Genomic DNA, 24,221 nt, shown 5'->3' on the forward strand with positions numbered 1-24,221 from the left:
CTCCCCCTTCTCTTCCCCTCCCCCCATGAGTGTCCCCACACCGAGAATCTCCCAGCTCCTAGTGCTCCCACCCCCTCTGCCTCTCCCGCCATGAGGGAGCCCCCCGGCCCGGCCGGCTGCTCCACTGGGCGAACCCCGGGCGGAAACCGCCCCGCTCCCCCCTCAGCGGCGTATCTGAAATGAAGGGACGGAAGGCGGATCTCGGCCGCCATTTGGAACGGCAAGGCTCCCTCCCTTGTCCCGCGTTGGTCCCTTCCCGTGTGCCGTGTTCCCAGGGGGGCGGGCGAGGAGGGAGGGGCAGAGAGCGCTGCGCCCGGGCCGGGCCGGACTGAGCTGAGCTGAGCTGGGATGGAGCCCGGGTCGGGCCGCTGCCCGTACCAAAGATGGCGGCAGCGGCCTCCACCGGACGGGAAGGGGAGGGGCGGGGCAGTACGGCGGCCGCACGGGATCAACGGAGCGGTTGGCGGAGCGGGAAGCGGTAGGTCGCGTCTGCAGCTCAAACACCCACCTGAGAGCGCGAGACGCCCGGCCCGAGCCGCCGCCATGCATGTTCAAGAGAGTGAGACCCCCCCCCCGTATTCCCCTGCCCGGCTCCGCTCCCTGCCCCCGGGGGCTCAGCGGGACCAGCCCCCCCCCCGGCTCCCGCTCCGGGCTCCCTGCCCCCCGGGGGCTCAGCGGGCAGCCCCCCCCGGCTCCGGGCTACCGCCCCCGGGGGCTCAGCGGGCCCAGCCCCCCCGGCTCCGGCTACCCGCCCCCGGGGGCTCAGCGGGGCCAGCCCCCCCGGCTCCGACTACCCCCCCCGGGGGCTCAGCGGGCCCAGCCCCCCTCCCGGCTCCGGACTACCCCCCCCGGGCTAGCGGCATGGGCCTCAGGGTCTCAGGAGTACGGAGCCCCCAGCCCTGGTGTGAGACCATGGACACCCCCAGCTCCCCTCTCCCAGAGCGAGCACCCCCCCCCCCGCACTGGCACCCAGCCCCAGGGGCTGCCCCCGGCGGGCGGGCTCCCTGCTGCTTCTCCTTGCTGGGAGGGGGGCACCCCCCAGGTGGTGCTGACCCCAGCAGTGTGACACCCCTAACGCCAGCCCTCCCTAGCCAGTTCCTCTTTCCCCAAGGGGAGACCGCACAAATAGTGCTAGGCACCCTGCCTCTCAAGTGTGGGACCCCCTACGCGTAATGCCATTCCCTGCCCCCGCCCCCCCTTGGCTAACTCCTCTTTCCTGGAGTGGGGGACCCTACAGATGGCACTGAGCCCCCTGGAGTGTGTGCCTCCAGATGTAACACCGGCCCCCTGGCCAAGGCCTGTCTGTTGGCATATGTGAGGACATCTACTCCCCATGACTCTGGACCTCTACTAATTCCCCTCTGCTTGAGTTTCGAACCCCACAGGTGGCACCACTGGAGGGGCAGCCCCCCTGGAGACTGGGATCCCTACCTCCTGTGACTCTGGGCCTCTAACATCTTGATCTCCATCAATCCCTCTTTCCTTGAATGGAGAACCCCACAAATGGCATCAATAATCCCCCTAGGGCTGGGCTGCTCAGGTGCTGCTCACAGAGCTGTGGAGCAGAGCCCTTGGAGTGTTGGGGAGAGCACAGAGATAACTTGGTGGCCGTAGACGGTCGTAAGGCCCCACAGACCCCTGCTGCATGTGACTGGCTGTGTTATTCATGCTGCTGTATGAAAGGCCATTTCTCTTTCTCTCTTCCCCTCTCTTCCCATACATCTGGTAGATGGGCGCCATGAGCGTGTCATGTTTGACAAGATCACGTCTCGGATCCAGAAGCTCTGCTATGGACTCAATGCTGACTTCGTCGATCCTGTGAGTTGATTTGTATCCTCTCCACCTTTCACCATGCTACAGTGGTGATCATTGAAAAGCCACCATTTGTAATCCAGGTGCCACCCAGTTATTTTCCTTTCTTAGTGTAAGGCAGTGGTCTCCAACCTTTTCTGGGTGGCGGACACTGGACGATGACCCACCGAGGACTGTCGCTGGTGGACAAGCATCCGCTGAAATGCCACCGAAAAGCGGCGTCATCAAGAGGCATCTCTGCCGAAATGCCGCTGAAGTAGCATCATCAAGAGGCATTGCTGCTGAAATGCAGCTGAAAATCAGCGGCATTTCGGCGGCAGTGCCTCTTGGTGACGCCACATTTTGGCGGCCACATTTTGGCCTCTTGGTGACGCCGCTTTTCAGTGGGATTTCGGCGGAAGCTTGCCCACCAGCCAGTACATGGGCGCATGTAGGTGCCTGGCGGGCACCATTGCTCCCACGGGCACTGCGTTGGGGACCACTGGTGTAAGGGGAGATGTTGGCATGTTCCATCATCCCTGCGTGTGAACTGTTGGCAAATGCTGCTTTTTTAATGGTAACAACTGTGCCCTTTACTTTTTTTTTTATACAGGAGAACCTCAAGAGTTACAAACACCTTGGGAATGTTCTTAACTCTCAAATATTTGTAACTCTGAACTTAGGATTGTTCTTTCAAAAGTTTACAACTGAACGTTGACTTAATACAGCTTTGAAACTTTACTATGCGGAAGAAAAATTCTGATTTCCCTTTATTTTTTAGTAGTTTACATTTAACACAGGACTGTACTGTATTTGCTTTTTTTTTTTTTTTTTTTTTGTCTCTGCTGCTACCTGATTGTGTACTTCAGGTTCCAAATGTTGGTGTTCGTAACTCTGAGGTTCTTCTATAACTGGATTCTTTCAGAGATTTTTTTTTTGGCTTTCTCTCCCTTACAGGTGCAAAGTCTGAGACAGAAATTTGTGTTTACCTGTTTTAAATTCCTCTTGGCGGATCCCTCAAACATGGTTTGAAGTGATCGTGTTTCTGGTGTTAGGAAGCTCCCTGCCATTTCATCTTGAATATTTTGCTTCTCTTCATTAAAATAGTATAGCAATCACATGGCTTTTTAAAAAATATCCTTTTTACAGCTCTCTTTATATTTATGTCCATGCCAGTCTGAAAGAGAAGTACTAGTTCTCTTTGTTAAAACACAAAAGTGTTCTTCTATCAGAAGTGAATTTACAGTCTCTTAACAGTAACACTGCCCTGTTTGTTTGAACAGCCTAGGAGTTGATATTGACGCTGATCCTGCAAGCAGCTCCCCTCAGTAGCCATTCATGGCCCCATTAACATCCATGGGTTTTTTTCATGGACGTGAGAGTCCAGCCGTGTGGAGTAAGTTGTAGGATTAGGGCCATGGGTCACAAAGGCCCTGTCTTTATTTATGTCTGTAAAACACTTAGGATGCTCTCAATGCATTAGAAATAAGAAATAATACTTCTCAAAGAGCATTACAAAGAGACAGGAGAATCATTATCCCCCTTTTACAGTTGGGGAAACTGACACATGGAGAGGTGTGTTGTCTTGCTGTCAGAGCAAGGAATCAAATCTAGGTCTCTGGATTCCTAGTACAGCAACCTGGTGACTGGGCTAATAATAACGAAGTTAGTTACTTTTTACTTTTACTTCTACTCAAGATAGTTAAGTCCCAAGAAGACTGCGAAAAGCTGCAAAAGGATCTGAGAAAATTGGGTGACTTGGCAACAAAATGGCAGATGAAATTCAGTGTTGACAAATGCCAAGTAATGCACATTGAAAAACATAATCTCAACTATACATATAAAATAATGGGGCCTAAATTAGCTATTACTACTCAAGAAAGAGATCTTAGAGTCATTGTGGATAGTTCTCTGAAAACATCTACTCAATGTGCAGCGGCATTTAAAAAAAAAAAAAAATCCCATTGGGTAGATGTGAGAGAATCTCCACTTATTCCCTAATAGTTAGAGATTGATTTAAGCCCTGCGACATGAAGTTTTACATCTCTTGCCAAACTGTGTTAGTATTAACTATTTTTAGTTTAAATATAACAAATTACGTGCCTGATCAGGCATGTGAAAAGTCAGAATGCTGTTTGGAGTTTGAAAATTCCTGAGCAAGTACAGGTTTGGATGTGGCGTTCCTTCTTTTGTGTTACCACTTCAACGGGACACATTAACATTTAGGCAATGAACTGCATACAAAACCTTGTGCACGATCAGATGATTCCTGATCAATACCTCATTTTTATATTTCTTGCCCCTTCATTCCCCCAATATGTCGTTAGACGTTTGTAACTTTAAGGCCTGGTGCTTTCCTTCTATCAAGGTAGCTCAGTCTATAAATCACTTTTGTCATCTCATGTTTAAAGTGAAGCACATTGTAATAACTTTGCTTGCAAACAGAAAATACGATGCTAGGCATTGGGAAAATGGGGTTCTTCTAGACCAGAGGTGGGCAAACTGTGGCCCATGGGACCATCCTGCCCTGCCCCTGAGATCCTGGCCAAGGAAGCTAGCCCCCAGCCCCTCCGCTGCTGTCCCCCCTCCCTCACAGCTTTAGCTCACTCGCTCCGGCATAATGCTCTGGGCAGTGGGGCTGTGAGCTCCTGGGGCAGCGCAACTGCAGACCCCAGCCTGACCCAGTTGCTGTGCTGCGTGGTGGCATCGGCGTGGCCCGGCTCCAGCCGGGCAGCGCGCTGGTAGCACCGCCAGCCACCGGTGCTCCAGGCAGCGCGGTAAGGGGGCAGGGAGTAGGGGGTGTTGAATAGAGGGCAGGGGAGTTTGGGGTGGTGATCAGGGGGCGGAGGTGTGGATGGTGGTCGAGGGGGGGGAAACAGGGTTGAATAGGGGCAGGAGTCCTGAGGGGGGCAGTAAGGAAGGAGGTGGGGTTGGATGGGGTGGCAGGGGGTAGTCAGGGACAGGGGTTCTGGAGGCAGTCAGGGGACAGGGAGAAGGGGTGATTGGATGGGGCAGAGGTCCCGGGGGCATGGGGAAAGAGTCGGAAATGAGAGCAGGGGTTGGATGGGGCGGTGGGGGTCTGGGGGCGGTCAGGGGACAGGGAGCGGGGGTGTGTGAATGGGGCAGGGGTCCCAGAGGGGCTGTCAGGGAATGGGGCGGGTTGGATGGGACAGGAGTCCAGGGGTGGCAGATAGGAGGTGGGGGCCGGGTCATGACCCCATCCCCTAACCGTCCCTCCGTACAATTTACGAAATCCGATGCAGCCCTCAGGCCAAAAAGTTTGTCCGCCCCATTCTAGACTGTTGCTGTAAAGATGGGTTTGTCCCTGAAACATAGGTAGCTAACCTGCAGAATTCTGATTTCCCCAGGCACAGATCACCATGAAGGTGATCCAGGGTCTGTACAGTGGTGTCACAACTGTGGAACTGGATACACTGGCTGCTGAGACAGCTGCAACCCTCACTACCAAGCACCCTGACTATGCCATCCTAGCAGCAAGGATTGCGGTCTCCAACTTGCACAAAGAAACCAAGAAAGTGTTCAGTGGTGAGTGTGTCCATGGGCACTTGAGTAACAACCTGTGCTCCCTTGTTGAGGAGGGAGTCAGTGGAGAGCTTGGAGCATTAGAGGATATGACTATGGTAAACTTGTTCTTAAACAGGAGTGATTAAGTGTTGAGTGCATGTATCTGAGACGTTTAGTTCCACCGGCTCGTCACCTGGCTGCTGGTGATGCTATCAAATGGCTGGGCACACTGCACATACGGTGCGAGAGTTTGATTATGTAGTATTGCCCACATTATAGAGAAGTTTCTACTGGACCATTTCACTGTTAAAACCTGGATGGCTTCACTGTCTCTCTCTTCTCATCCTAAAATAGAAACAGCTGTGTAAGGATGAGAAGAGAATAAATTAAAAAAATTTAAGTTACTTTTTACCAAGACCCATTTGGTAAACTTTATATGGGCTAGGCTTATTTAGCATCTATCTGACTACCACTGGACACTTTGTGTTCCTAGAATTTCTTTCATAAAAGCAAATTATTTTGGGTCGTCTGAGTAGTGGATATTCCCTGCCATTGGACAGGTAGAAGAACAAACAAACATGTATTTTTTGAAGACACTCCATGTGGGCTAGGTTTGGGAGAAGTGCAGTGGTCCAGGCATGTTCAATGTCTGTAATTATAGTTTTCAGACTGTGTAAATAAAAGTCTGTGAATGGCTTTTCTTTGACTCTTCTTTCCATTTCCTTTGTAGATGTCATGGAAGATTTGTACAATTATGTAAACCCTCATAATGGCAGACACTCTCCAATGATTGCCAAGGAAACGCTCGACATTGTCTTGGCTAACAAAGATGTACGTAGCACTTCATGGGATCTGATGTTTGTAAGATCCAGCAAACTAAGTTCTGTGATATTTTAAAGTTCTAACTACAAAAGTAAACCATGTTGGTTGTAGGACCAAAAAAAAATCGTGCACTGATGTAAATATTAACACAGACGGTGACTGCTCCATTTTGGACAACAACATTTGGAATTCTGACCACTGAAGGATACTTCTGATGCTGTTATATGAAGGACATCTATTCCTGCTCTTATATGTCCCCCAGCACTGTAGGATTAGAGTGTCTGAGGCTCATTTGATAATTGGACAAAGAGTGGCTCTTAACTTAATAAAATAACAGAATCTCCTCATTTATTTAATAGAGGACAGTCTTTCAAGAATGGAGATGAGGTTTATCTGTCTCCTTTAGGTTGCAACCTGAGTGTGATTTTTTTATTTTGTTCTGAATTTTCCTGTGTGAGGTCTATCTAGAGTGGAGGTGTATGACTGAGCAGGGCCAGAAGCCAGGATGTTGCCCTTAGTGGAATTTCATTAATACTTAGCATAGGATGCCAGCTGCATTTGCTAAGAAAGCCTTGTATATGCTGGTTTTCTGCCTGGTGCCTGTAGGTATGGAGTCATGTTGAGGCCAGAAGCATGAAAATCAGAGGCACTGAACAATAAGAGCACTGTTGTTTTGGTAATGTGAAGCTGTGTGGGTCTGATGTTAGGGTAGATGGTTTCCTCAGTCTAAGTGCCTAACCTGTCTCTGAATTGTTTCATCCCCAGCGCCTGAACTCCGCCATCATCTACGATAGAGACTTCTCCTACAACTACTTTGGCTTTAAGGTAAAGACCAGATTTCATGTGAGAGTGAAGATTTAGTTTTTTTTTCCAAAGCCTTAACAACATAAGGAAAAAATCTAAATCATGTTCATTGCTGCAGAAAGAGACTGTAGTAGTGAAGAAGGTTTCCAGAAAACAGTGGCCAATTGAATGAGCCACGTGCTCCTTCCTCCATGATTTCTCAGCCTTGCTTTGTCTATGGTGCCTGAGGGGTATGCCACTATTTTCTGAAAGCTTCACTGTGCCATTTTTATCTAGCACAAGTGCTATTTTTGACAGCCTCAAGACATCCATTAATGCACATTTAAATCCTTTGAGTGTATAATTAGTTGGCAGGAGGGTGGTGGTGGAAAATTTTGCAGGGGAGCATACTCTTGTGCTGTGACTAATAAAGCAACCTGTTTTGGTTGGGATCATGTGCAATGGGGCTCTCCACAGTCACTCAGCATTGCAGTATATGCTCATGTGTTTAGCCCTCTGCACAGCTTCTGCACCATTGTGGTGGACTTGCATGCTTGACTGCTTTAGTTTGTGTTAGTTGGGGATTAGGAACAGGACACAGGCCCAGCATAAACTGAAACTATTGAAGGGGAAAGCAGGAAGAAAGGGTGAATGTGTATGAGAGCCATGGGCCAGTTGAAGCCCAGCACCTCTGTTTGTAATGACTCTGAAGTCTACATGCCAAATAGCTTCTCTCTATAGAAGAAAAGTGGGTGATGTGGAAGTTAAATACTCTGGCCTGGTTGTCTGCGGAATTTCCCAGTGTGAGGCTGCAGTCTCTTTGACCTGGGTTGATGTATTACAAGGCCAGGCAAAGGTGCATTCTGTTGTAGCATTTGGTGTGTAAGTTCCCTGCAGCAGAGGCATTGGACGCTCTGCCAGATTCTGCTTTGCACATGCTATTCCTCAAGGAGTCACTGAATCCAAACACATCAGGTCTTCATATTCCAGATAAAAGATTTCCCCCACTGTTTAGACAAGCTACACATCTGTCCCCTGCATGTCCTCCCATTTATCTCTGTGCATTCTTCCATGCTGTTGCACAGACCCTTCTCCTACAGCCAGTCTGCGTTGCCTCTGTTTTCTCCTCCATATCCACCCTTAAAACACACTTCTTCAGGGAGCTGTTTAAGTGACCAAGTCCATAGGAGCTGAGGGTGCTCCACACTTCATGGGATTGGTCGCTTAAACCCTAGCTCTGCCCTCCTTGAAGCTCTAACAAAATCAGCCCCCCAATTCAGAACTGAGCAGGAAAGACGCTCCCCACCCCCAGCACTGGGATCCCTGTCGCATCCCCCTCCTCCAGCTATGTGGACTTAAGGAAAAGAAATTTCAGGGAGGAGCCAGCCAGAGACTCAAGCTGATAGAGCGGCAGCATAAGCAGAGACACGGATGATGCCATCAGTATTTTCTACCCTTCTCATTAGATGTTCTGTCCCCTGTGCTGATTGCTGTTTGCTCCAGCTCCCTTTTCCACCCTCGCCAGTGTCTTCACCACAGCCGGTCTCCACACCTGCCCCACTTAACCTTCCTCCTCTTCCTTCACTTGTTTTCCCATTTACTTCATCCCTGCCTCACTAACCTATTTCAGCTCCATTCCTATCCCCATCCAGTCTTGTGGAACTAACATGATCACCACCATTGCACTGTCTACTCTTTGTTATGCACACTTCCCCTACCTTTGTCTATTGGATTGTAAGCTCTGGCGCAGCGACTGTCTACTATCTATTTCTTCAGTGCCCAGCACAATGAGGCTCTGATCTGGGTTAGTCCTTAGGTGCCACTGTCCGAAACATAATTAATGATGACAGTATTAGGAAGCATACTGAGGGAAATAGTACTCTTCCCCCGCCCCCAGTCTCTACCAAAACCATGGATCAAAGGCAAATACTAAACCTCACCATGCATTCACTCCTTTATCTGTACTGCGTCTGCATAGATTGCGGACTCCTCAGGGCAGGGCCCTTGCTGACGTATGACTGGATAGCATCTCGCCCACCTCGGATGCTGTATGAGTAATAAAGGTTGCAGAAGAGCAGGGAACTGAGTTTGTATAGGAAACCTGGTACTGGGAGAGTCAACCTGCTTGAGAGTTGGGTTTTTGGTCCCAGAGCTTTGTGCATTAATCGGTACAGCTTTTAAACTGGAATCTGAGCGACTGATAACTGAGATGCTTTATCTTTTAGACTCTAGAGCGCTCCTATCTGCTGAAAATCAATTCCAAAGGTAAGAACGGATGTATTCTCTGCTGGGGTCTAAATGGGGCTAGGTAGCTTCCTTCTCAATTTTCAGTGTCCATTATTTTCCAAGAGGGCACAGCATATTTGTAATTTGCTTGTCCACATCAGAAAGACTTGCTTGTGTGTTCCCCTTCACCCACAAATGCTCCCTCCCCAAACATCTTTTAGTAAGCAATAAGCATCTCTTTGCTGTAGCTGCAGGAAGGCTTGTAATTATTAGTTACAGTGCCACATTGAGTTTAGTTGAGTGTTTTGTTTTAAATAATGGTTGCATGGGGCACTTCATGCATTCAGCAGATGAATCCTATTGGCGCAAAGACCACTCATGCACCAGAACACCCAGAATGTGTTCATCTCTAGCAGGCTGATACCACATTTTAGGAATTGCAGTGCGAGAAGTCCATTTGCAATCTCACTTGTTTGGTGTTTGCGTATTTGTAATAGAGCTGAAGTTGACATGGCTAGAACACCCTCAGTTCAACTGTTGTCACCACGTGTCTGAAATTTCTGGGTATCCATAATAGTGAGAGATAAAATAATAATTTATTATTTTATTACCATGTACCTTGAATCCTGAAAATGGTTAGCCTCTGATTCTAACCACTTCAGTATAAGTAAAAAAAAAAAAAAATTGGGGCCTAGAATCCTGACCATTCAGGCTTCTTCAGTGGCATATTTTAGTCCCTCTTATTTGCATGATCCGCATCTGTCAAAACTGGCTTTAAATGGAATGCTTATGTCCTGTTCTCTCCCTTTTGGTGCCTAGTTGCTGAACGCCCCCAACACATGCTGATGAGGGTATCGGTGGGAATCCACAAAAATGACATTGATGCTGCGATAGAAACCTACAACCTCCTGTCTGAGAAGTGGTTTACCCATGCATCTCCCACACTCTTCAATGCTGGCACTAACCGACCTCAGCTGTCCAGGTACCTCAGGGTGCCAGGCTTGGCTCATACTATATGCAGAGGAGGGTGCTGGGCAGGAGGTGGTTTCTGTTCAAATGAAGTGTCCTGTGACAACTTTTTAAATGGGCAGCTGCACTTTGGTGACCCTTAATTAAAATTATCTGTAATTTTGTCAAATATGGCCCAAAATGTGTATATATATTTTTATATTTAAAGAAAAAATTTACAACAGCCTAATGCCAATAGAAGTGATTCCGTAACTATCTTTTTAATTCCTAAAAATTGTTTAAACACTCCCTTCTCCTGAAGTGAATTAGAACCTAAAAGTGAAATTGACTAGCAACAAAATTAATCATGGCTGTTAACTATTCGTTGTCCAAGCTGAGATGCTAAAAACACAAAAATAAATGGTAAGAAATAAATTTGATTTTTAAAATGTTTTAGTATCTGTGTTACTTATAACTTAGGTTTAAAGAAATTAACTTTTTAAAAAACCTCAGGTGCGCATGTGAACTTCTTTAAAAAGTGACAGCTCTACAATGCTCTGCAAATTGCATCATATTCTTTGTTTCAGTTACCTGACCCCTAAAGCGTTAATGATGCCAGAGAGCCCCCGGCAGGTTTCTGCATGCCTTCTATGGTATTGTTCGCTCTGATTTTGAATTGTCTGATGTCAACTCCCATTTATTTCCATTCAGCTGTTTCCTGTTGTGTATGAAGGATGACAGCATTGAGGGAATCTACGACACTCTAAAGCACTGTGCGCTTATCTCCAAGTCTGCCGGTGGAATTGGTGTTGCTGTGAGCTGTATCCGAGCCACTGGCAGCTACATTGCTGGGGTAAGTGAGTAAATGGCACACTATGCTGATTTATACCTTCACGTGTCAGGGAGGTACATCTAACTCAGTAGCTTGCACCTTCTTTTAATAGTATGAAGCCAGATATCATAGCGTTCCTATTACAGTGCTTTGGTTTCAGATTGAGGTATGTTCAGAAAGAAAAGTCAATGTTTCATCAGACAATTAGTTATTAATTTGTGAAGAAGAAAGATATGAGAGTAGATACATCAGGACTCATAAACTTCTGGATTTCTCCGTGTTATGCATGAACAATAACACCTCTTGCATGTTTCCAAATAATGCTTTTGAGTATTTTAACGCAAATTTAAAGCAAAGCATATTCAAAATATGGCTTGTATAAACAAATGCTTATTAGAGCCCTTATTAGCTGACAGTGAGTGCTACTTCCATGATGTATTTAAAAAATTAGTTCTCTTGTAGCCAGCTGTTATCTGCAGTGGGCAAGAAATGGCTTTCATTGTAAGGGCCTTGATGTTTGCTGTGTCTCATTGGCAGTCTGTCTAAGAGCAACCTCACAAACCAACCAGCTTCCAGAGGTTGATGGTTTTTATGTGTCTTTGCAGACAAATGGAAATTCCAATGGGCTTGTCCCAATGCTGAGAGTCTACAACAACACCGCCCGCTATGTGGATCAAGGTGGTAATAAGGTATGTCATCTTCCAACCAGGAAGGAAGGTGGTGATGGAAACTTTAATTGAACGTCTTAATGAGCCAGCAGTGGGCTGTGGAAAGATTGACGATTAGCACTGATGAACTGGAGCAATGGCTCTACATGGCATGTACTAAAAAGCAGTATCCTGTTCCCATCGCATGGGTATTTGGTTCTCCCTTCATTACAAACTGCACAGTGCAAGTGTACCTTTCACTGTCTATCCTCTGAAAGGAGTGTCATAGAATTTAACGCAGCAAGGGCCCACCACTTTATATCCCAGGCCACCCCCCTCACCCAGTACCCTCACACTAAACCAAACAACCAAAATGAGATCAAAGTATTACAAACCACAGGAGATTCAGCTAGTATGTAGCACAGGCAGAGAGCCGGGGGACTGAGGTGCACCAGTGCATGAGACCCATGCTGTGGTAGTGAATTGATTAAGTGAGGGATACCCAGATATTCCTGTCAGGTGACCTGTATCCACACACTGCAGAGGAAGGCAAACCCCCCACAAGGTCACTGCCAGTCTGACATGTGGGTGAGAGAGGAATTTCTCACCATATGGCGATCATTTAGACTTTGAGCATGCGAGCAAGAACCAGCCAGCCAAGTACCTGAGAAAGAGAGAGCATGCTCAGTGCCGCCTCAGCCTTGGCCCAACCTGTCCAGTGTCCAGTCTCCATCTGTGGCCATCCCTCATGCTTCAGAGGAAGGAGATAAAAAACTCCCCCAGAATACACTGTGGCGGGGGAGGGGAAATCCCTTCTGGATCTGCAGGTGGCTCACTGAAACCCTGGACTGTGAGCTTTTAGGAGCATAATACATAAACTAGAAGCGAGCCCCAGAACTGCTGAGATCTGCCCTACACCATCACAAGCAACCATATCAAACAGTTACGCTCATAATTTTGTCCAGCTGTCTCAAAACTAATTGTTGTTGCCCCCACAACTCTTATTGGGAGGCCACAAGTTCTGTTTCTGTAAAATACCCATACCAGTAAGGTCAGCTTCTTCCACTCATTTATAAGTAGCTCCTGGAGTGCCTTAGGTTGAATTCCAATCTGAAATTGTCCGGAAAGACTCCTGCAAAAAATGAAGCACTCCACAAATAACCCAGAAGTCAGTAGAAAGCTTGACCAGGCAAGGAAGTCTTTCACGTGCCCAGCTCTTGTTGAGCACTAGAGTTGAAGACGTTTCAGATGCTTGTTCCTTTTGACTGAAACACCATGTGGCCAGCCCCAGAGAACTCAGTTGTCAGGAAGTGAGAGTGAGTGTGACTCAGCACCTGGTGTATCTGCCTTGATGGGACTTCAGAAAGACAAGCTCCTTCTAACAATGGGGGAAATTATCTGGGCCCCAAACTGTGTAGGATCTAACTGTGCACAGCTGGTGTCCATGTTTACACAGCCGCTATGCGATTATCACTCTACTCCCATGTGTTTCCCCTGCGTGTCTGGTTCTGATCTTGGCTGTGTTTTGTCTGACAGAGACCCGGGGCCTTTGCCATCTATCTGGAGCCATGGCACTTGGACATTTTTGAGTTTCTTGACCTGAAGAAGAACACTGGGAAGGAGGAGCAGCGAGCCAGGGACCTCTTCTTTGCCCTCTGGATTCCCGATCTTTTCATGAAACGGGTAGAGACTAACCAGGTGAGGAGATGTGTTGGTGCAGGACAGGGTCGGTTAATGGATCAATAGCATTATTCCAGAGTCTGCAGCACGACCCTGAGATGGAATTTGAGATGTGCTGTCTCTTCCTACCAGCAAAAGAACTACCTAAAACAGTTGCTGCAGAGCAGCTTACCTATGCAGATAATCTACAGAGTGCTTTGGGTGAGCTGTAGGGCACTAATTATACCACATCACGTGTGTCTTTGCTCGGCCTCAGAGTGCTATTCACTCCCCCTCTTGTTCTCAGATTAATTTTTGACCTCTGGAAATTTCTTTTAAATGCTGAAAAGCTGCAGTAAGTGAAACATGTTTCGTCAGTAAACAGCCCCCCTTGTGCCTGTGCACATATGCTTCAAAGTGGGTTCTGTTTTGAGGAGTAAGCAGTCATTATGAGCTGAATATTATCCTTCAAGCGGAGGCTTGTGTTCATCTAAAATCAGTTACCTGAATAGTTTTAACTCCTGCTAGTTTGCATAACCCTTCCCCTTCCCTGAAATGGCAGGCTTAGCCTCATGTTTCAGGAGGTGGAAAAATTAATTTGTTCGTCATTTTCGCATCAGTACTGGGCGTAGGTCAGTTATCCGGGGATAGCAGATTTCCATTCTGTTGATGGAGATGGGATATCTAAGGATCTTCTCTATCTTTTTCCTCTCCTTCATAGGACTGGTCCTTGATGTGTCCAAATGAGTGTCCTGGCCTAGATGAAGTTTGGGGAGAGGAGTTTGAGAAACTGTATGAGAGGTATGAAGAATGGACAGAATTCAGAGCAGAGCTGGCTATTTACATCTCTCATTCACTGAGTTTCCATCCTTCTTTATATGGGTGGCTGTTCCTGTATCTGGGAATTTGGAGCCCAGTGCTGTCCTACCATGTCCCTGTGAGTTCTGTTCACGGGGTTATTAATTAGGATGGTGAGAGGGGATGTCTCCTTCTCCCACATTGAAATTCTGCCCAAGATGGGGACAAGTCTGAACGATGATCTCCGTTTAATAAAGACAAACAGAGAAATCTCAGTAAGGGGATTGGTGGCTTCAGGTTGGACTAGCCTCATTTGTTGCCTGCCATGCAGGAGAGAGTGCACTGATCAGTTTCATGCCCCTTGTGAGTGGGAGCAGACCCAGCATCCTGTCCTTAAGTCATCTGACTGGCCAGTTCAGATCTGGCTTGGACCACAAATAAAAGGATCTGGCCACCCAGAGAAGTGTCACTGTACTAGAGAAACCCCCCCTCCCTCCCCTTCCCGTTCACTAGCTCTTTTTTGAGCCCAGGGAAATAAGCATTAAGGGAGCATTTGCTTCGTCTTGCAGTTACGAGAAGCAAGGCCGTGTCCGCAAGGTGGTGAAGGCCCAGCAGCTCTGGTATGCCATCATAGAGTCTCAGACCGAGACCGGGACTCCTTACATGCTGTACAAGGACTCTTGTAATAGGAAAAGCAACCAGCAGAACCTGGGAACCATCAAGTGCAGCAACCTGTGCACAGAAGTAGTGGAGTACACCAGCAAAGATGAGGTGGGTAGGGCTGTGGGATTTACTCCAGTGCCGATGGGGAAGCTGTGCCCGTGCCAGGCTCGGATATTCAGATACAAATCTATTTTCAAGTGACGGGAAGCTTTGCCTTTGAGTTCTTCTGTTTGACCTGTTTTTTCCCCTATCTTTGGGGTTCTGGGAATCATGGCCAGGGGATCTTCAAGACAGACAGTTAGGGAAACTGCATGACATGTTGAATTTAGGAAGCCATTGTGTGTGTCTTCGGCTTTTCCATAGGCTGTTTATGTTTTCCTATAAGAAGTGGGTATAAAGGCTCAGTGGGGAAGTGCCCTGCTCCATTTTCACTTGCCTATGGCTGCTATAAGGATGGGTGGGGCTCGTAGTCACTATAGGGGGCTGGGGCTTATATTGGAGCTTTGGTGAAGCCTGTGCATCATGTTTTCTATGGGGTCAAGAGGGAATCATTGAAACCTCTGGAGTCTTCAGGCCCTAACAGGATGCTGCATAACTGAGACCTACGCAACTAGCTGTCTGCTTTCTGTCCCTTGACTGGCGGGCAGCTGCTCTGGGCACTAGAGGAGCAGAGTCCCTAGTGAAGCAGAGGAAGAATGAGGAAAGGAACCAATGCTTGGCACAGTTTTGGGCATAGCCAGTGTAATGCCACGCCCCCAGTGGGTCGTCGGCAGTGGGGGTCTAACCTGAGACCACTAGGTCTAAAAGCAGGCGCCTCTGCTGCCTGAGCTAAAGGAGACAGCACAGTTAGCTCAAACGCTCTAGCCCATTACACAGCCACTGTGTAAGCATGGGTTATGCTAGGAATTGTTGGTTTGATCCTTATGGAGCTGGCAGGATTGTATAAAAAATGAGCCAGGAGAGGCTGCTTGCATATCCCTGACCTAGCAGGACAGTTGGTGCTGGGATCAGCCACTCTAATGTTGTGGCAGAGCAAGGTGATAGAGGAAATGGTTGGGGATCAGGGTCTGGAAGGCAAGGAGAGGCAGGACCTTCAGCAGATAAAGTGAGCAGAACTCCCATAGTGCTGAGGGATATCAGCAAACCTACAGGGATTCCTCCACTTTCTTCTGAGATGCCTGGTACAGCCACTATCACAACAGGGCTAGATGAGCTGGAGATCTGATCCATTACAGCATTCTCTATGTTCCTACAGAGGTCAGGGGTCTTCAGGCAATCTACATACTGGCCACTTTTGGGCTGTGGGATACATAGGATGAGGCAGATGTTCTACCATCTCTGCCGGTTGCACTGACCTGTTAGTTTCATCTTCCTGTGTCCATTTCCTCTGGATAGAGAACATGCTCTGGGGGCTGGGACTCTGTTAGTCTCTTGTATTGCCTAATGTTGGCTGATGCTTCTGCTCCTGCTGCTGTTCCAGGTTGCGGTTTGTAACTTGGCCTCCATAGCCTTGAACATGTACGTCACATCGGAGCACACTTATGACTTCAACAAGCTGGCTGAGGTCACCAAAGTCATAGTCCGAAACTTGAACAAAATAATTGACATCAACTTCTACCCCGTGCCAGAGGTATGGAGGAGGGTGCAGCTGGGCTGGAGTTGGGGTGGAAAGGACCATGCGAACAGTCTGGGAACAAGGGAATTGCTGTTTTACAGTTGGCTGGATTAAGGTTTAAGCAAAATTGATCCTGCTATTGCATGTTATAAAATTGTCTGGAGTTCTGAATCTGGCTAGTAAGTATTGTTTTCTGCAAATAGAACTGTGGTAATGAAACACCCATCTACCCTGCTGCAGGAATAGTCCATCATCGGTAGCTTGGCTTAGCACCCTGAAGCTTGGCAAATTCCAGATGTAATGGATGCTTAGCTGGAGCAGATTCCAGAGGAGTAGATCCTCCCCTATGAATGCTTTGCATGACTCACAATAGGACATAGGCAGTCCCTTCCCTGAAGAGCTTACAGAGTAAGGAAGACAGGCATGGTAGAAAGAGTGTGCCAGGAAGGTTGAAGGAAGTCGTACGAGGTGTTTGGTTTTATTTATTGCTGACTGTATTTGTGGGCTTCACAGACATACCTCTCAGGAGGTGGAGGGGGGTTGTAGTTTAGTGCAGAGGAATTGAGAGGGCATTCTCTGCATAGGGCAGTGTGGAGATGATTGAGGGAGAGTGAGACTGGCCTCCTTGGTGGGTGGAGCAGAGGTGAAAGCAGATCAGTACGCTGTAACGGACCGGCTTCCGTGGGCGGCAATTTAAAGGGCCTGGGGCTCCCAGCAGTGGCTGGAGTCCCAGGCCCTTTAAATTGCTGCCAGAGCCCCAGGGTAGCGCAAGCAATTTAAAGGGCCCGGGGCTCTGCTGCGGTAGCGGCGGCCAGATACCTGGGCCCTTTAAATGGCCCCTGAGCCCTGGGGCTCCCAACCCCCTCTCCAGATGGTAGTTCTGGCAGTGATTTAAAGGGCTCGGGGCTACCGCAGCCGGAGCCTGGGGCCCTTTAAATCTTGATTTAAAGGGCCTGGGACTTCAAAGGCCTTGCCTCTTCTGGTTGAGGCCTCGCCCCCTGCTCAGGACTCCGGTCTACCAGTAAGTCTGTTAACTTACTTTCACCCCTGGGGTGGGGCAATAAGAGACCACGGCCAAGATCCAGGCTGGAGTGGAGTTTTGAAGGAGAGAACAAGGGCCACGCTTCTCAAAAGTGACTGGTGATTTTTGGGTGTCCAGCTTGAGACTCCTAAGAAGGACCTGATTTTTCAGGAAGTGCTGAGCACCCACCCTCAGAGCCCTAGAGTCCTTTAAGGGGCCTCAAGTGGGCACCCAAAGTCACTTGTCACTCTTGGAGTATATGGCCCTCGTCCTCCCCTTCAAGGCCCTATGTAACATCAGGTGACAAAGAACTAGTAGAGGGAATGAAAGAGAGGCTGCTCTGGCCAGATTGATGGACAAGGAGTGGAAAAGGTGAGAGCTTGTTTTGTGTGGACTGAAGGGGTTGGTGGCCAGAGGAGTAAGTGGATGTGTTGTCAGGGTCATGTGGTTCTGATTTCTACCTTATATTGTCCTCCCCCTCAAACACAGGCTGAGCTCTCCAACAAACGCCATCGTCCTATCGGCATTGGAGTGCAAGGTCTGGCGGATGCGTTCATCCTGATGAGATACCCCTTTGAAAGCCCCGAGGCCCAGTTGTTGAACCAGCAGATTTTCGAGACCATTTATTACGGTGCTTTGGAATCCAGCTGTGAACTCGCCAAAGAGCATGGCCCGTACGAAACTTACGAAGGCTGCCCGGTCAGCAAAGGCGTAAGTAACAGCGTCAGGTCTCCAATAGAGTAGAGCTAGTGTGAGGGCACTTAAAGTGGCTGGCTGAGTAATCACTACGCTAGCTGTTCACGATCAACTAGTGAAAATGGTGGTGTGGGGGTCTGCAAAATTCCAATAACACATCTTCACTGTCTGATGCTGAGCGTTGAGTATTGAAGTGACTTTGTTTGATTTTACATGGTGGTTTTCAAAACACAGATGAATTGCTGCCCTTACCCCAAAAAGCCGCTGTCTAACTCAGCTCCCGCCTCTGTTCTTTTAGATCCTACAGTATGACATGTGGAACGTCACCCCTACTGACCTGTGGGACTGGAAGGCTTTAAAGCAGAAGATTGCCAAGTGAGTAAATGCCCCAGCGAGTATTGCTCAGTCTGTGTTAGAAGAAAACATCTTTTGATGATGGTAGAGATTAAAGTTTTAATTGCCTGAATGTGCTGGTTTCTTTTGAAAAAGATTGTGTAGAAATGGCACCAGCTTACTCAACAGATCAGCTTTTAGTGACAAGTGTTTTACCGTCTCCTATTCCCACTAGCTCTGGAGATTGCATGCAACCAAGACTGAGCGAGCTGGGCTTTTCTGGTTCGTGCATTTCCAATAGACTTATTTGTTCAGTTCCGGTGGATTACAGGTCACTGCATTTGCATAGGTGTGAGGTGGAAAGAACCCAATCTGGCCCTAGGAGCAGAGGCTGGGTTTGCAGACTGACAGGGAAACAAACTGTCTGAGCTGAGCACATCGGATCCAGGAATCATGGAGAGACAAATGTGAAGCCTCGTGATGCTTTAAGATTCACTTGAAGGGAGTTTAACTTTCAGGTTTCCCTCAAAAAATCTTTCCCACTGTTACTCTGAAAGGCGAGATATGTTTGCCCAACTTGGCAGTCAGAAGGCTGCACTTTTTTGGAGGCTTTTTCCTTTTACCTGGAGGTGCTCTTGATCAGCTTGGAAACAAGTTTTTTGGGGAAATCCTCTGCAGATCTACTAGGGGGAAGAGGATGTATTTTCATGCAGTGCTTGTTTGTCAGTCCACCTTAATCTCTTCCCCATAACTGAGCCATTTGCGAAGCTCTCGTGAGGAGGAGAATAGCTGTGGTGGAGTTACACTTCCATGTCACCCAGACTGCAGAGTGCTTGTAGGTGAACGCTGAGCTTGTGTTTTCAGTCTGTGTGAGGTGTTTCAGGTCAGGCTGTTGAGATGTGGCGGTGAGGATTTAGGAGGCCTAAGTGGGGTTAGAAAGGGCACTGCTGAATTTGCTTGCCCTTTCTATTTTACAACATGGTTCCTTGCACCGAACCCTGATTCTTCTCTTTCCAAACTATGCTTAGGATTGTGCTTTCTGGTGGGATTCATCTCGCAGGTGTTGGTGTCTTTCTCTTGTTGGCTGAAACTTTAACCTCTGATTGTCCTTACCTCTCTGTATTAGATACGGTGTTAGAAACAGCCTGCTCCTTTCTCCAATGCCAACTGCTTCTACTGCTCAGATCTTGGGCAACAATGAGTCCATTGAACCCTACACCAGTAACATCTACACACGCAGGGTCCTCTCAGGCGAGTTTCAGGTAAGGAGGCCAGGGCAAATGTGGTAAATGGCTTTTAAACATGCAGGCTTTTGACAGCCAGCAGTGTTCAGTAAGACAGAAGCAGCACATTGTATTAGTCAACTTATTTACCCCGTATGTCCCTCTCCCATGCAAAAACATTCCAAGGAAGATAAATGACTAAGCCAGAATGTTCATACAACGCCACAGTGTGTAACTTGACTGCCCTGGGATATGCTGAAGTGGCCTTAATTACAAATTCAAGAAAAGCTGGTTCTGCTAGAGAAGGTCCCTCTGAGACCTCAGTGTTGCCTGCAGGATTGATTGCCGAGGGGGGGAGACACCTAGATCTTAGGGAAGGTTCAGAGGCCACAGGGCTCATCACGGAAGTGTCGGGGGGAAAGGTTTCCGCATGTAAAGCATTTACTAAAGTGTATCGACAGGAGGTGTATTTAACGTACAAATGCTAGGGCACTGGCCACATTGCAGGAAAGGGAGGAGCTAAATGAAGGGAGAGATTTAGGGATAGATAAGGGGGAAATCTGACGAAGGGCAGTAGCACAGTTGGCTAGCTCCTTAGAATGTAAGACTGGGTTCTGTGGCTATTTAGGGGCCTGCCTGCACCATGTACGTGGGGGTGTCTCCTACAGGGGGAGTTATTCCTGCCATAAGGCACACGATGGGATCTGTGAACATACAGTTCTTCCCTTCCCTGTATATCTAACGGGCTCTGCTGTCTACAGATTGCAAATCCGCACTTGTTGAAAGATCTGACGGAGAGAGGCTTGTGGAACGAGGAGATGAAAAACCAAATCATCGCCCACAGTGGCTCTGTGCAGGTATGTGAGAGGAGCTGGGATGAATGTGGTTGTGAAGGCAGCAGGTCAGGCGTTCCCAGGAGCTGGCATGGGTGCTTGAGGAGGAGGGCGGGACCTGCAACACATGCTCAGAGTGTGTTTCACGCTGCTCCGCCTTTGCAGCATCTCTGTGGAAGGGAGGGCTGGGATGTTGCATGCTGGCTCTGACAAAGCAGAGAGCCTCTGAGAAGCATTAGAAGAGTTTTCTGACCACAGGGTTAATTTGCCATTTCTGCAGTTTTCTGGAATGTTTGAAAGGGAGGCCTCCACTGGTTATACACGTTCCTAATATTTAGTAGAACAGGCACTAGGTGGATGAGTTGTTCCCTCTAAGCCAGGGGTTCTCAACCTTTTTCTCTCTGAGGCCTCCTTTGACATGCTATAAACATTCCAGGGCCCAACAGGGCCAGGGTACCTTGGGGTAGGGGTCTTGGCATAATGTGACTTCTATTTCTCGGGGGCAGGGGCCAGTGGGGCTTGAGCCACCTCCGCATGGCGGGGTCCAGAGAGGGAGCGCCACTTCCACCCCCGACTCACCTCAGCAGACCACCCACCTGTCTGGGCTGGGGGTGGGGTGTGCAACCAAAAATTATAACTCAAAGTTGAGGGGCTTAGATCAAGAAGTTTGAAAACAGCTTAGGGTGCAGGGAGCAGGTATCTAGGGGCTGTATGCAGATAGGGTAGCTCAACTTTCAGGGGAGAGTAGCTGGGGCTGTATGGGCAGAGATGGCTGTGGTGCAGGGAGGGCGGTGGCTGGGGCTGTGTTCTCACTGGGGGGGGCTGTGGTGCAGGGAGGGGGTGGCTAGGGGTTGTGTGCGGGCAGGGGTAGCTCAGAGTGCAGGGAGAGGGGTATTAGGGGCTGTGTGCTGGGAGGACTCTCCTGTGGTCCCTGTTCCTGGACAGGTCTGTCAGCCACAGAGCCTGGGATCCCCATCCAGGGGGCTCTTACGGGCTGCCTCTTCGGGAGCAAAGGGGACTGGGAGCTGAGGAGCAGCTTTAACCTGGGGCACCAGCAGCACAGAGAACTCTGCTGCTGCCTGTCCCCATGGCACCAGCCAGAGCAGCAGCTACCCCATGGCACCAGCCAGAGCAGCAGCTGCCCCATGCTGCCCGGTTCTGGCTTCCCACCTGCGACCTGGCCAGAGAGTGGGGAGAGGAGATTTTTGAGCGGGGGAGAAGCTGCTCCTGGGACCTCTGTGCTCTTGCGCTGCAGTTCAGGGGTGAACAATGCCCTCCAGGTCCCCAGCTCTGTTCATGGACTGACGGCTTCTGCCCCACAGGGAGCACCAGGGCTCTGGGATTCAGCCCCGCACCTCCAGGCTTCCACCCCGCAGGGGTGGAGGGGTGTTGGGGATCGAGGTTTCAGCCCTGTGCCTCCTGGCTTCAGCCTCACGGGAGGTGCCGGAGATCGGGAGTTCAGCCGCGGGGGCCTGTGGACCCCTGGTTGAGAACTGCTGCTCTAAGCTGTCCCAGAGAATGTTAGTCTGCTTAACTGTGTGTGTAAAAGGGGGAAACTTCAGAGCAACCAATAGACCTAAACCAAGAACCTGCTGTGGAGATGTTGGCACCCAGACATGAAAAGCAAAGGAGTCTCTTTGGGCTCAGTAAATTGTGCCCTTGAAACATGCTGAGGGTGAATGCCCTGCTAATAAACCCCTTTTCCTTTTCCCTGAGTTGGGAGCTCCCTTTCTTGTCCCGATTGGCTTAGGGGTTCTTGCCTTGGAGACCTGGTTGAACAGGGTCTTCTCTTTAAAGGTGTTGCAGTGCGGTTTGGTTTTAGCCAGAGTAGCTTGTTACAGATCGTCATTATGTGACCATTAAGGTGGTCATTGGGAATGCTGCCTAGTAACCAGTCCTCTTCCTTTCAGAACATCCCAGAGATTCCAGATGACTTGAAGCAGCTCTATAAGACAGTCTGGGAAATCTCCCAGAAGACCATCCTCAAAATGGCAGCTGACAGAGGCGCTTTCATTGATCAGAGCCAGTCCCTGAACATCCATATTGCAGAGCCCAACTATGGCAAACTCACCAGCATGCACTTTTATGGGTGGAAGCAGGTATGTGGGAGCGGGAGCCTACTCGCTAGTTGATAGCGTTTGGATTGATGCATTGGTCACTAAAAGTTGGCTCACATGGTTCTTAGAAATAAAAGTCTGTTTCCCTTTCATTGCCATTAGCAATCTCTCTCCACTTCTGTGGCCTGGTCTATATGAAAAGTCTAGTTACGTCACCTGTGGTGTGAAAACCCCTGAGCCCTGCAGATAAGTCAGTTTAGCCCCTGGTAGGTAGTACTAGGTCAACAAAGGAATTCTTTCAGCCTAGCTGCTGCCTCTTGGGAAGGGGGAGTCCCTATGCTGACAGGAGAGCCCCTCCCATCGGTATAGGTAGTGTCTACATTGGCGCAGCTGGAGTTTTTCAAGAGTAGACAAGCCCTGAGGAGGAATGACTAGGTGGTTTGGGGCATTCCCAGCATTGTTCCCATCTATGGATCCTAGCATGGTAGCCATAGATCATTAGCTAATACTGTGGGGTGGTTACGTCCTATTGGGGGGCCATTAACAAAAGCAGCTGCTTGGCTTATGGGAAGCATGTCTCAGTAGCTAGAACTCAGCCTGAGCTCCAGCATGGTATGATTCCCTGACTCACGTGCTTTCACTCTGCAGGGTCTGAAGACAGGCATGTACTACCTGAGGACAAAACCAGCAGCCAAGCCCATCCAGTTCACCCTGAACAAGGAGAAGCTCAAAGAGAGAGAGAAAGTGTCCAGGGAAGAGGAGGAGAAGGAGAGGAACAAAGCAGCCATGATCTGTTCGCTGGAGAACAGAGATGACTGCCTGATGTGTGGCTCCTAATACACATGCCCTTTGGTGCCAGCATAGCTGCTCCCGTCTGGCTTAATCTCTTCTAGAGTAGATAGGTCTAGTTTTACTTCAGTACAGAGGGTCTTGCTGGGACAGTGATGCGGGTTGGTCAGGGAGTAGTGTACAATGCGTTCCCCATCCCGGGGTTGGGGCGCGCGCGCGCGCACACACACACACACACACACACACACACACACACACACACACACACACACACACACACACACACACACACACACACAGTTTATGTGTATCCCTTTTGCAGCTGAGCTTCCTGGAAACTAAGTGCTTTTGTATAGTCTTGCATTATCCACTGTAGATAGAATTTTCCTAAACGTGGACAGGAAAAATGCTAATGCCTGTTACCTTAAGGTGCCTGTGCCTGTGCACTTCAGACAGGTGTCCTCATTTTACTACTGTGCTGATGTGGATCCTGATGAATGAATTTCCTTTGCCACAGTAACGTGACAGTGAGGAAAACCTCCTTGTGCTGTGCTCTGCAGTGGTCAGGGGTGTGTTGTGTTAGACTGAGGAGTTTTGCTCACACCTGCTCGAGCGACCCCTCACAAGATGCTCCTGGTTCTCCCCAGGTGCTGGGGGACAGACTGGCTATGCGTACATGTCACATGCACGCTTCTTCATCATCTGGCCAGAGGAGGGGCAGAGCATTGCACCAAAGAGAGGTTCCCTTTTTTCCTGATACCAGGAAACAGAAAAGCTGTTGCAGCACGCTTGTCTGTACCAAAAAAGCCTGGGTGCTGGTCAGCTTCTGAGTAACCAGCTTAAGTGTCCTGCTCTGAGAGATTCCTGCTGAATTGTGCACTCTGTCTCCTTTCAAGAGCCAAATCCATCTGGCTGGGCTAATTTTGATGGTTCTAAAATAAATGTTTTTACCTTTCTGTT

The 24,221-nt window shown here is 48.8% G+C and overlaps 1 protein-coding gene across 1 annotated transcript; it reads left to right on the forward strand.

The window, feature by feature from the left end:
• The first annotated feature begins 388 nt into the window (after positions 1-388).
• RRM1 (ribonucleotide reductase catalytic subunit M1) lies at positions 389-24,221 on the forward strand. Its single transcript, XM_075061863.1, has 19 exons — positions 389-559; positions 1,730-1,818; positions 5,160-5,337; positions 6,047-6,147; positions 6,904-6,963; positions 9,147-9,186; positions 9,967-10,129; positions 10,807-10,948; positions 11,533-11,616; positions 13,111-13,272; positions 13,955-14,034; positions 14,601-14,802; positions 16,175-16,324; positions 17,820-18,041; positions 18,325-18,401; positions 19,486-19,621; positions 20,344-20,439; positions 22,326-22,514; positions 23,121-24,221. Exons 1-19 carry the CDS (start codon positions 544-546, stop codon positions 23,307-23,309), a joined length of 2,376 nt encoding a protein of 791 aa, XP_074917964.1. The 5' UTR covers positions 389-543; the 3' UTR covers positions 23,310-24,221.

The sequence above is a fragment of the Chelonoidis abingdonii genome, chromosome 1 (genome assembly GCF_003597395.2).
Source record: "Chelonoidis abingdonii isolate Lonesome George chromosome 1, CheloAbing_2.0, whole genome shotgun sequence".
Classification (NCBI taxonomy): Eukaryota; Metazoa; Chordata; order Testudines; family Testudinidae; genus Chelonoidis; species Chelonoidis abingdonii.

Excerpts from the sequence above, each read along its gene's own strand:
- RRM1 (XM_075061863.1), top strand. Across the intron at positions 10,949-11,532 it reads CTGGCAGCTACATTGCTGGG|ACAAATGGAAATTCCAATGG; the intron begins GTAAGTGAGTAA and ends GTGTCTTTGCAG. Across the intron at positions 14,035-14,600 it reads TTTGAGAAACTGTATGAGAG|TTACGAGAAGCAAGGCCGTG; the intron begins GTATGAAGAATG and ends TTCGTCTTGCAG.